Source organism: Salvelinus fontinalis, chromosome 12, assembly GCF_029448725.1.
Source record: "Salvelinus fontinalis isolate EN_2023a chromosome 12, ASM2944872v1, whole genome shotgun sequence".
In the NCBI taxonomy this organism is placed as follows: Eukaryota; Metazoa; Chordata; class Actinopteri; order Salmoniformes; family Salmonidae; genus Salvelinus; species Salvelinus fontinalis.
In genome coordinates, this window is record NC_074676.1 from 29,590,551 (window position 1) to 29,603,936 (window position 13,386).

The window sequence follows — 13,386 nt, forward strand, 5'->3', positions numbered from 1 at the left end:
TGCATTTCAGCCCTGACACAAAAAGATCAGCTGACATCATGTCAGTGATTCTCTCTTTAACACAGGTGTGAGTGTTGACGAGGACAAGGCTGGAGATCACTCTGTCATGCTGATTGAGTTCGAATAACAGACTGGAAGCTTCAAAAGGAGGGTGGTGCTTGGAATCATTGTTCTTCCTCTGTCAACCATGGTTACCTGCAAGGAAACACGTGCCGTCATCATTGCTTTGCACAAAAAGGGCTTCACAGGAAAGGATATTGCTGCCAGTAAGATTTCACCTAAATCAACCATTTATCGGATCATTGAGAACTTCAAGGAGAGCAGTTAAATTGTTGTGAAGAAGGCTTCAGGGCGCCCAAGAAAGTCCAGCAAGCGCCAGGACCGACTCCTAAAGTTGATTCAGCAGCGGGATCGGGGCACCACCAGTACAGAGCTTGCTCAGGAATGGCAGCAGGCAGGTGTGAGTGTATCTGCATGCACAGTGAGGCGAAGACTTTTGGAGGATGGCCTGGTGTCAAGAAGGGCAGCAAAGAAGCCACTTCTCTCCAGGAAAAAGATCAGGGACAGACTGATATTCTGTAAAAGGTACAGGGATTGGACTGCTGAGGACTGGGGTAAAGTCATTTTCTCTGATGAATCCCCTTTCCGATTGTTTGGGGCATCCGGAATAAAGCTTGTCTGGAGAAGACAAGGTGAGCGCTACCATCAGTCCTGTGTCATGCCAACAGTAAAGCATCCTGAGACCATTCATGTGTGGGGTTGCTTCTCAGCTAAGGGAGTGGGCTCACTCACAATTTTGCCTAAGAACACAGCCATGAATAAAGAATGGTACCAACACATCCTCTGAGAGCAACTTCTCCCAACCATCCAGTAACAGTTTGGTGACGAACATTGCCTTTTCCAGCATGATGGAGCACCTTGCCATAAGGCAAAAGTGATAACTAATTGGCTCGGGGAACAAAACATGGATATTTTGGGTCCATGGCCAAGAAACTCCCCAGACCTTAATCCCATTGAGAACTTGTGGTCAATCCTCAAGAGGCGGGTGGACAAACATAAACTCACAAATTCTGACAAACTCCAAGCATTGATTATGCAAGAATGGGCTGCCATCAGTAAGGATGTGGCCCAGAAGTTAATTGACAGCATGCCAGGGCGGATTGCAGAGGTCTTGAAAAAGAAAGGTCAACACTGCAAATATTGACTCTTTGCATCAACTTCATGTAATTGTCAATAAAAGCCTTTGACACTTATGAAATGCTTGTAATTATACTTCAGTATTCCATAGTAACATCTGACAAAAATATCTAAAGACACTGAAGCAGCAAACTTAGTGAATATTAATATTTGTGTCATTCTCAATACTTTTGGCCACGACTGTACAGTGCATTCAGAAAGTATTAATAATTTTTCCAATTTCTGTTATGTTACAGCCTTATTCTAAAATTGCTAAAATATTTGTTTATCCTCATCAATCTACACACAATACCCCATAATGACAAAACAGATTTTTACATTTTTTTTGCAAGAATAGATTATCTATTTTGCAGCAGGTAAGAGCGTTGGGCCGGTAACCGAAAGGCCACTGGTTCGAATCCCTGAGCTGGTGAGAGTTTTAAAAAAAAATTAAAAACAGAAATACCTTATTTACATAAGTATTCAGACCCTTTGCTATGAGACTCGAAATTGAGCTCAGGTGCATCCTGTTTTCATTGATCATCCTTGATGTTTCTACAACTTGATCGGAGTCCACCTGTGGTAAATTCATTGTTTGGAAATGATTTGAAAAGGAACATACCTGTCTATAAAATGTCCCACAGTTGACAGTGCATGTCAGAGCAAAAACCAAACCATGAGGTCAAAGGAATTATCCGTAGAGTTCCGGACAGATTGTATCGAGCCACAGATCTCGGGAAAGGTACAAAAACGTTTCTGCAGCATTGAAGGTCCCGAAGAACACAGTGGCCTCCATCATTCTTAAATTGAATAAGTTTGGAACAACCAAGACTCTTCCTAGAGCTGGCTGCTTGGCCAAACTGAGCAATTGGGGGAGAAGGGCCTTGGTCAAGGAGGTGAACAAGAACCCAATGCTCATTCTCATAGAGCTCCAGAGTTCCTCTGTGGAGATGGGAAAACCTTCCAGAAGGACAACCATCTCTGCAGCACTCACCAATCTGGCCTTTATGGTATGGCTAGATGAAAGCCACTCCTCGGTAAAAGGCACATGACAGCCTGCTTGAAGGCTGCCAAAAGGCACCTAAAGGACTCCGACCATGAGAAACAAGATTCTCTGGTATGATGAAACCAAAATTGAACTCTTTGGCCTGAATACCAAGCGTCACGTCTGGAGAAAACCTGGCACCATCCATACGGTGAAGCATCGTGGTGGCAGCATCATGCTTTGGGGATGTTTTTTAGTTGCAGGGCCTGGGAGACTATTCAGGATTGAGAGAAAGATGAACGGAGCAAAGTACAGAGAGATCCTTGACAAAAAACTTTTCTAGAGCACTTAGGACCACAGACAATGACCCTAAGCACACAGCCTAGACAATGCAGGAGTGGCTTTGGGACAAGTCTCTGAATGTCCTTGAGTGGCCCAGCCAGAGCCCGGTCTTGAACTCAATTGAACATCTTTGGAGAGACCTGAAAATAGCTGTGGAGTGACGCTACCCATCCAACCTGACAGAGCTTGAGAGGATCTGCAGAGAGGAATGGGAGAAACTCCCCAAATACAAGTGTGTCATGCTTGTAGCGTCATACCCAAGAAGAATCAAGGCTGTAATTGCTGCCAAAGGTGCTTCAACAAAGTACCAAGTTAATTCAAATATGTAAATTGAAAATGGAAAACATTGTATGTTAAAAGCTCTGTGTTTGTGTGTGTAACTAGTGTGTGTGTGTGTAACTGTGTGTGTGTAACTAGTGTGTGTGTGTGTGTGTGTGTGTGTGTGTAACTGTGTGTAGATGCCAAAATAATAATTCATACGTGAATGAACATATCAGACAAATTGAGCAAACACATCATTTTAAATTGACTACATTTTTGCCTATGTTCTTTCCTACATTTCTTCATGTTAGAGCTAAGTTTGGAATGCTAGTAGATGCCCATAGACTTCCATTCATTGCATCAACGCTAGTTAGTATTGACTCGTGAGACAACCTCTAAATTCCTTCATACTGGACACATAGACATAAGAATTGTATCATCTGACTCTGGGGAAGTAGATGAATGGCATCATTGCCAAAATGGCAAAGTATCCCTTTAAGTTCAGGTAATACTTTGACTGAAAAGTTGAGTAAACAAACAAAGCTGTGGAACCAGTTACTTAATAATATTTTAGTTGAAACAACTATTTTTTTTTAATGACAGTGTATGCTGGCCACACAGATGATCTAGAGTTGTATTTATAAAGCCCTTTTACATCAGCAGTTGTCACAAAGTGCTTATACAGAAACCCAGCCTAATACTCCAAAGAGCAAGCAACGCAGATGAAGAAGCTCTGGGGCCAGTAAAAACTCCCGAGAAATGCGGGAACCTAGGATGACACCTAGAGAGGAACCAGCCTCTGAGGGGGTGGCCAGAGAGAGAGAGAGAAAGAGAGAGAGAGATGCGAGACAGTGATGTGTGAATGTCATGCAATGATGTGATTGTGAATACATCGCATACATGCCTGGACCAGTGACTTTTGAGCACATGCTAAAAGTTGTAAACCTATATGGACACTAACGTGGAGTCCTGTCCTCACCTACAATTATTAAACGCAAAGAATGTGTTTCAGAGGGCAGTCTGGTCAGGGATGAGATAGCATTATTTCGGAGAGAGGTAGGTGCATTGGTTGGAAAGTGAAAGTAAAAACCCGTGACATCTGGGCCTGTAGAAGCATGTTTTTTTTAACAGGCTCTGCCCTCATTCGGAGCTGCTGCTTGAGACGAACAGATTCGCAATTAATATTTTCACATTTTGGAGAGCTGGGGGCCAAAGAGGGCAAGAAAGGGAGGTTATTTTCCAAAATTCGCTTTGGTCTGAGACGGGGTTTTGTTCTGGGTGTTGTCACACTCAAATAATCTGTTGAAGACGACACATCGTGCCAATGTCACTGACCGGATTAACGCATGCGTTGTTTCCCAGACTTGTAAATCATTTGTGTGGGGCATGTGTGCTTTTGATCGTTGCTGCTGCGGGTTATTCTGAAGATACTGGAGTGTTGAAGTGACGGGTTTCGGTTGTTACAGGTGTGATTGTGCAAGTTTGAATATTGAATTCGAATTTGTTACGCTTTGCGCAAATATTGGAACTGCTGCGGTTCATAGGCTGCTGAGCTGCCCACTTTTGTTATACAGTCATACATATTGTTATTAAAAGATAATAAATAGGACTAGCAGGCTATTACGGAATATTGACGCTGGAAACCCGAAGGTGCTCTTTTGATATTGTAGGCTATATGGATATATAATAAAGACTCCTGGGATCCATCCATCCATTGGATAGAGAATGTAACATTTGCCCTCATTCTTTAGAGGCGTGTTGCGTTGTTTATTGCCAGTGTATGCTGACGATATTATGCTATGCATTTTATTGTTATATACAGTACCATGTGTGTCCAGACATGTGTCAATTATTTCGGCACTGTCCTCCACCTTTCTATAAATTACAGCTATGGTGTGTGATTAATTTTCTTGATAACAATTTTATAATTTTCCATATTTTGGGGGGGGGGGGGGGGGGAAACTGATCATGGAAATTCACATGTGAATGATCACATCATTCACATTCGGTGTACACAGACCCAAATTTGAACTTGATGACGGTCTCTCTAGATTGCAAATTCATTATTAATAGATTGTATCACTGATATATTAATCTTACTTAACAACGTTGTATTTATAAGTCTGTAATAACCGTATTATATTGGCCTTACTGCAAGTGAATGTGCGTTGTAGATACATTATTCGAATTATTATTTAATTGACAAAGATGGCAGAGCATTTACAGACATTTATTGTAATAATTCCTGGTTAAGTGAGGGAAAGTCATTACTAGAGTGGAGTTCTTTATGCACTGGTTTTGGCAATGCAGTACTTTAAAGTTCAAACTCAGCTAATGACCCATGTCTCCATTTGACATAAAGTGGTTGGTGCCCTAGATGTACACACTTGTGTCTGCCATGAAATATCAGCTTAAACTGTACATTGCTTATTTCCTGTCCGTTCAACCTCAAAATCTCTGAGGAAGACCTTGAGGCTGATACATAAAGTGTAATAAAGAGCAGTGATACTAGCAAGAGCAGTGTGGGATTTCTTATGTTTTCTCTGTTCTTTCAACCTGACAAGGGTACAGTGTTTGTAGCTATTCAGAAAAAATCAAATTAATACCAATGAAGAAAGTGAATGTTGAAATGTCTAAAAATGCCTCTCTGTGTTGCTGTTACAGGCTAACAAGGAGCGAAAAGGGCCTGGTGGTGCTCTGGAACAGTGTGGGCTCTGAGTCGGAGGCCTCCAGCGTGTTTAGACAGGGACCTCAGTTGGAGTATGGGCCGGCCAACAGCCTGGCTCCTGGGTGGGCTATTCGGTAAGAGAAGTGCTGTGGTGTATGTTCATGTGTGAAGAATTACGTATCAAGCCACGTATCAATGATAGCGTCTTCTTGACATATTGTTGGGAAATAATCTAGCTTCCAACATCATGGATGTTATTCCTGGTTTCATTAATAAGTTATGCTTTTGTTGCAATGGGCTGGGTGAGACCTTATCACATCAACCACTTATAAGTTTAAAGCTAAGAGGCCCTTAATAGTGTGAGGAAGTACATCTGTCAGTGGAGACCATTGAGAATTGTTTGTACCATGCCCACGTTCAGCAACTGAGCCCCAGTTTGTCTTTGGAGAGTGAGAGTGCTAAATCTAATTAAGATTTAAGAGATGATAGTGCTCTCTGTAAACTGAAGAACTATTACCATAAATCATCACTGACAAACAATGTATATTGCAAAGAGCTCAAGCTAGAAAGTTTCAAAGGAGAGAGACAGTAGAGAACATCTATGGGTATTTCCTATCTCAGATAGAGAAACCCCCCCCCAAAAAGTTATTGCGTAGGTCCGGTTTCTGTTGCAAAAAAAAAGATAGCAGTTAAATCTTGGTATCTTTGTATCTAACCACGTCCTGTAACAGAGAGAGAGAGACACATACAGGAGTAAAAAAAAGATAGGAAGAAGGTATAATTATTGAAGACAATAGAGGGGAGGTGGGGTGAGTGAGGTATATGAATATCTGATGTTTGAGCTCCTGACTGTACATGGACTTGTTTGGTGTATACAGATTGTGTGGTGAGGCATATTCCTAGTGCTTTGTGAAGTGTGTTGTGAGGTCTTGGAGACTTTGCTGACTCTGAGTCTCTATACAGCCGTCTGCATCCAAGCCCTGGCCCACAGTATCTAACCACACAGTGATCAACAACAGACTGGCTTTGGACTGCATGCCACCACTCATTCTGCCCCTGGCTATGTACAGTCAGAGCTAGTTACTCCTGAGAAAAAAATACCCTTTCGTCATAAAAGGCACTACTGTCTCAATCTGAGTTTAGACCACAGGACCAAACCGAACAATCCTGTGTTGACAAACATAATAGCAAGAATGTTCTGCTGACCGTGACTGTGTATTGGATGTCTCCTGCCCTTGACCACATGCAGATTATGGTCAGTGGTATAATGGAGTTTACCAACTTTTCTTTTGCCCAACAGTTTACCCACCTTTTCTTTTGCCCAACAGTTTACCCACCTTTTGCAGAAAAATGCATTGAAAGTATAGGCAGCGCTACTTTTTTCCCCACTGCGACAGGCTTTTTTTTTTAACACTACAAAAGTTGCTATCTAGAACCGAAAAGGGTTCTTTGGCTGTCCCCATAAGGTAACACTTTGTAGAACCTTTTTTGGTACTAGGTAGAACCCTTTTGGGTTTCACGTATAACCCTTTCCACAGAGGTTTCTACACGGAACCCCAAAGGGTTATTATACCTTGAACCCAAAAGGGTTCTACCTGGAACCAAAAAGTGTTCTCCTATGGGGACAACCGAAGAACCCTTTTTGAACCCATTTTTCTAAGAGTGTACATCATTGATTATGGTGAAGCGTTTTAGAGGAGATTATTGTGGGAAAATTAAGGTGTTTACTCAGTATTATAATCTGGCACAGATGGGGCTCTCCCTTAGATTGGTGGATTCTCAGTGAGATAATGAGTCTGATGGAAAGAGGAGGTCATATTTCAGCGTAATTAATTTTAGCACAGTAGCCAGCTAGCCACAGAGGTCTAGCTAGGAGCGATGGTCTGTCTTTGCACTGTGAGAGATGTCTCAATGTCTTCACTCATCTGAGTTCAATTCTCACACCATTATACCACTTCAATGGTGGTGGTAAAAACAAATATTTTTAAAATAAAACAAAATTAGTGCACTAGGCCATTATTACTCCGGGATGAGCAGAGAAAAATACTTTTGTAGCTATCCAGGAACAGTGTTGGAGAGCCCTGTATTATATGATATGTATGTTGTGCCCCCTGTAGGTTTGATGTGGGTAATACCGGTTTTGATGACACCCACAACATTGGCCCAGTGCACGTCGTTGAAGACGTTGGGAACAAAACTCACCGACAGAAGACGTAACTTTGTAAGAATGGTTCAAGATATCAAGACAGTGACTTGCAAGTTTGGAATATGAATGAAATTAGACACACATTAGGGAAGACTATTGAAAGTTGATACAGTGGGGAGAACAAGTATTTGATACACTGCCGATTTTGCAGGTTTTCCTACTTACAAAGCATGTAGAGGTCTGTAATTTTTATCATAGGTACACTTCAACTGTGAGAGATGGAATCTAAAACAAAAATCCAGAAAATCACATTGTATGATTTTTAAGTAATTAATTTGCATTTTATTGCATGACATTAGTATTTGATACATCAGAAAAGCAGAACTTAATATTTGGTACAGAAACCTTTGTTTGCAATTACAGAGATCATACGTTTCCTGTAGTTCTTGACCAGGTTTGCACACACTGCAGCAGGGATTTTGGCCCACTCCTCCATACAGACCTTCTCCAGATCCTTCAGGTTTCGGGGCTGTCGCTGGGCAATACGGACTTTCAGCTCCCTCCAAAGATTGGGTTCAGGTCTGGAGACTGGCTAGGCCACTCCAGGACCTTGAGATGCTTCTTACGGAGCCACTCCTTAGTTGCCCTGGCTGTGTGTTTCGGGTCGTTGTCATGCTGGAAGAGCCAGCCATGACCCATCTTCAATGCTCTTACTGAGGGAAGGAGGTTGTTGGCCAAGATCTCACGATACATGACCCCATCCATCCTCCCCTCAATACGGTGCAGTCGTCCTGTCCCCTTTGCAGAAAAGCATCCCCAAAGAATGATGTTTCCACCTCCATGCTTCACGGTTGGGATGGTGTTCTTGGGGTTGTACTCATCCTTCTTCTTCCTCCAAACACGGCGAGTGGAGTTTAGACCAAAAAGCTCTATTTTTGTCTCATCAGACCACATGACCTTCTCCCATTCCTCCTCTGGATCATCCAGATGGTCATTGGCAAACTTCAGACGGGCCTGGACATGCGCTGGCTTGAGCAGGGGGACCTTGCGTGCGCTGCAGGATTTTAATCCATGACGGCGTAGTGTGTTACTAATGGTTTTCTTTGAGACTGTGGTCCCAGCTCTCTTCAGGTCATTGACCAGGTCCTGCCGTGTAGTTCTGGGCTGATCCCTCACCTTCCTCATGATCATTGATGCCCCACGAGGTGAGATCTTGCATGGAGCCCCAGACCGAGGGTGATTGACCGTCATCTTGAACTTCTTCCATTTTCGAATAATCGCACCAACAGTTGTTGCCTTCTCACCAAGCTGCTTGCCTATTGTCCTGTAGCCCATCCCAGCCTTGTGCAGGTCTACAATTTTATCCCTGATGTCCTTACACAGCTCTCTGGTCTTGGCCATTGTGGAGAGGTTGGAGTCTGTTTGATTGAGTGTGTGGACAGGTGTCTTTTATACAGGTAACGAGTTCAAACAGGTGCAGTTAATACAGGTAATGAGTGGAGAACAGGAGGGCTTCTTAAAGAAAAACTAACAGGTCTGTGAGAGCTGGAATTCTTACTGGTTGGTAGGTGATCAAATACTTATGTCATGCAATAAAATGCAAATGAATTACTTTAAAATCATACAATTTGATTTTCTTGATTTTTGTTTTAGAATCCGTCTCACAGATGAAGTGTACCCATGATACAAATGACAGACCTCTACATGCTTTGTAAGTAGGAAAACCTGCAAAATTGGCAGTGTATCAAATACTTGTTCTCCCCACTGTATATGTGGAAAAGAAAGGTGGTATTTCTTTGTACAAACACAATCTGACACCAAAATCTTTCCTGTCTTTAACAGAAGCACAATTTCCCCATTAATTACACCATCAGAGTTCACTATGAAGAGGTCTTCAAACTCTGCAACATCAGCAGGCTGGTGAGTCCCTCCCTTTGTTTCCTAACCCTTATCATTATCACTCTTCTAACTTGTTTAGTCATATGAAAAATCAACATATCATACCATCCACTCACTCACCCTTTGTCTACTTTGCTTCCTTATTCTCCTTCCTTTATCTTCAACCTTCACTCTTATCACTCTATACATCTCTAGCTGTTCCTCCTCCTATCCCGCTCCCCACTACGTCACTTTATCTCTTTTCTGTGTCCCTCCAGAGGACGAGGGTGGTGGATCTGGAGGAGGGGGACCTGCAGGATGTGTGGCTGTTGGTCAACCAGGAGGTGTTGAAGAGGATCTTGAGGGTCCTGCCAGAGAGACATCCCTCCTACAAGTACACCTCCGATCTGGAAGATCTCTTCAGGAAGATCCAGCAGGTGTTCCCACCACAGAGTGATGAGGTGTGTAAGACTGGCCATAGTGTCACTGTCACTGCTCTGCTCATCTCTCTGTGGACAAACGTAACTCATAATGGTCATGTACTGAATGTTTATCTCTCAGAGAGAGCCCCCAGAGCGAATAGAGGAGATCTACAATCGAGTAAAGGAGCCCAACTCAAAAGGGTGGAGGTTCGTGACCCCCAAATCCCTGTTGGATAACTGCTATAGGACAATGCACTGTCTCTTCAAAAACTGCTTTCCCAGTGAAGATGGAGAGCAAGAGTGTGAGTGCACTTAATTCCCTTATTATATTTCCTGTCTTCTCTTACCTCTACCCTAACCTCTCTATGTTGGCATTTTCCCCAGGAACATAAACCTACTCAACTGGTTTGGCATGTTGTGTCAATTGTATCTCTTCAGTGTCTGTAGACACTAAGTTGTTCTTATTCAACACTGTTTAAAGAGAGATAGTTGTCTGTGCCACAGGTACCCATGAGGTCTCTGCCTTAAAATGAGAGGGACTTGGATAGGCCTGTTGATATCACCTGTTAGCCCATACACATCCTATATAGGTTAACACATGACTGTATCATTCACTTTTAACCACACAGGTTAATTGCATCAGCACCTCTTAAGGTATATTTGTTCCTTGTTTTACAGAGAGATCAGTAGAGTTGTTGAGGTTAGAGCACATCTGTTAACAATTGAATAGAAGGCCTTACATATGGAAAACGTAAGGCATGAAGGAGTATAAAGCACTCGTGCAGAACATGAGTCCTGAATATAAAAAATCATGAGAAAAAAAAACATCAACAGCGTTGTAACACACATGTTGGATTGGTTTAGTGCTTACTTCATGGCTAGGATGTTCAAAGCAGGCCCATAAACGTTTAATGGAGTGTCACTGATCATTCAAAATAGTTGGTATGCTTTTATCAGAAATATTTAGACATGATTTTAAGATGATTGATCTCAGTCACTTAAACTATTTTCTTACTTCAGATTGTAGCACTCTTCACTGGCGGAAGGGCAGAAAGAGACAACTACAGGAAACCTGAGGAGGACGCTATTTCCAAACACTGCAAATATACACTGAGTGTAAAAAACATTAAGTACACCTTTTTAATATTTAGTTGCACCCCACCCATTTTTGCCCTCAGAACAGCCTCAATTCTTTAGAACTTGTTGACTCCAATGCCTCCCACAGTTGTGTCAAGTTGGCTGGATGTCCTTTGGGTGATGAAACATTCTTGATACACACAAGAAACTGTTGAGCGTGAAAAACCCAGCAGCGTTGTAGTTCTTGACACAAACCGGTGCACCTGGCACCTACCACCATACCCTGTTCAAAGGCACTTAAATATTTTGTCTTGTCCATTCACACTCTGAATGGCACACATATACAATCAATGTCTCAATTGTCTCAAGACTTAATCATTCTTTAACCTGTCTCCTCCCCTTCATCTACACTAATTGAAGTGGGTTTAGCTAACACGTGACATCGATAAGGGATCATAGCTTTCACCTGGATTCACCTGGTCAGTCTATGTCATGGAAAGAGCAGGTGTTCATAATGTTTTGTACACTCATTGTATGTCCAATGTTGCAGTTGATCTGTATGTCATAACCCTCCCGTGTGAAGTTCTGATGTTGTTGCACCAACAATATGCCCTGAAAACTATTACCAACGGTATGCAACCCAAACTTCATCTGTTGCTATGGATGCCACAGTAAATACATTCCCTGTGGACTTTGCAGCTTTATCCACTCACTGTTATTGTCACAGCTTGCCTACAGTTTTGTTTACTTATCATACTTTGCCTCCTATGTTGTATAGTACTTTGAAAGAGATATTTTATAGTTTTCATATGTGTACTTATAATATATTGTCTGCTGATGTTTATGTTCTGTGTTTTGATTGTGGTTTCTACATGTGTTTAGACAGTTGTATGGTATAGCGCAGGTGGCTATGCTCAAGCAGAGAGCTACAGAGTATGGCATTTCTATACCTTTTTTTGCAATCTGGGAACACTTTTTGGTGACAGGTATAAGCAACTGTTGCCAATATATTAAAAAATAAGAACAGAACACAAACATAGCTACTTTCAAGACTGTTGTCGTCTTCTTTTGCTCAGTTTTTAGAGCATGGCGCTTGCTATGTCAGGATAGTGGGTTTGATTCCCAGGACCATCCATACTTAAAATGTATGCACGCATGACTGTAAGTCACTTTGGATAAAAGCGTCCCCTAAATGGCATATACTGAACAAAAATATGAACGCAACATGCAACATGGAATAACTGGGTCATTTTCAGCTTCCAGGAATTGCGTACAGATCCTTGCGACATGGGGCAGTGCATTATCATGCTGAAACATGAGATGATGGCAGCAGGTGAATAGCACGACAATGGGTCTCAGGATCTCGTCACGGTATCTCTGTGCATTCAAATTGCCATAGATAAAATGCAATTGTGTTCATTGTCCGTATTTTATGCCAGCCCATACCCTAATCCCACCGCCACCATGGGGCACTCTGTTCACAACTTTAACATCAGCAAACCGCTCGCCCACACAACGCCATACACGTGGTCTGCGGTTGTGAGGCCAGTTGGACATACTGCCAAATTCTCTAAAATGACGTTGCAGGTGGCTTATGGTAGAGAAATTAACATTAAATTCTCTGGCTACAGCTCTGGTGCACATTCTTGCAGTCAGTATGTCAATTGCACACTCACCTTTTATTGTCCCCACCACAAGGTGCACCTGTGTAATGACCATGCTGTTTAATCAGCCTCTTGATATGCCACACCTGTCAGGTGGATGGATTTTCAGGGAAAAGGAGAAATGCTCACTAACAGGGAGGTAAACAAATTTGTGCACAAAATCTGAGAGAAATAAGCTTTTTGTGCGTATGGAAAATGTATGGGATCTTTTAATTCAGTTCATGTAACATGGGACCAACACTTTACATGTTGCGTTAATATTATAGTGAATGTGTTTGACGTTTGGGCAATTATGATATTTCTTTGTTCTATGTTTTTATAATTGATTTAAGATATTTTGCTGACTTGCAGGCTTTGTCAGTGAATTCCAACAATGTCCAGCCACTCATGGTTTTGTCACTGCTTATTGATGCTAAAAAAAGCTATTTGTGAAAAAAAAACTATTCACAGGTTCAACATGTTGAGAGTTGGGAAATGCTGCATTCCTTGTATGGTTACATTAAAATAAAGAGTTTTTATATACACAAGACAGTGTCAAGTTATTTATTTGGAAAGCTATTAATATAATATGTGACAGCCATTGTGAAAAATACATGCCATTGACCATCTGGACATTGTGTTCTCTTTTTTATGTTTAAAAATAAGTTTAATGTCTCCTACATAGCTATGATTGGGCCATGTATTTAAAAAAGAACATTGGATCAATTTCAGTTAATTAGAAACATTGTAAAACTCCACTGCATAAAGTTATTCCCACTGAGCACTGC

General features: G+C 41.8%; 1 protein-coding gene across 2 annotated transcripts; it reads left to right on the top strand.

Moving 5' to 3' along the window:
- The first annotated feature begins 3,586 nt into the window (after positions 1–3,586).
- LOC129867125 (interleukin-34-like) lies at positions 3,587–13,146 on the top strand. 2 transcript variants are annotated; one of them, XM_055940321.1, is made up of 7 exons: positions 3,587–3,820; positions 5,429–5,566; positions 7,550–7,653; positions 9,421–9,498; positions 9,735–9,917; positions 10,018–10,180; positions 10,899–13,146. In XM_055940321.1, exons 2-7 carry the CDS (start codon positions 5,527–5,529, stop codon positions 10,952–10,954), a joined length of 624 nt encoding a protein of 207 aa, XP_055796296.1. In that variant the 5' UTR covers positions 3,587–3,820; positions 5,429–5,526; the 3' UTR covers positions 10,955–13,146. The 2 variants fall into 2 exon arrangements, with proteins under 2 accessions (XP_055796296.1, XP_055796295.1); XM_055940320.1 differs by lacking the exon at positions 3,587–3,820 and adding an exon at positions 3,868–4,230.
- The last annotated feature ends 240 nt before the right edge of the window (positions 13,147–13,386 follow it).

Excerpts from the sequence above, each read along its gene's own strand:
- LOC129867125 (XM_055940321.1), top strand. The coding sequence starts at position 5,527 with ATGGGCCGGCCAACAGCCTGGCTCCTGGGTGGGCTATTCG. Across the intron at positions 7,654-9,420 it reads CCGACAGAAGACGTAACTTT|AAGCACAATTTCCCCATTAA; the intron begins GTAAGAATGGTT and ends TGTCTTTAACAG. Across the intron at positions 9,918-10,017 it reads TCCCACCACAGAGTGATGAG|AGAGAGCCCCCAGAGCGAAT; the intron begins GTGTGTAAGACT and ends TTTATCTCTCAG.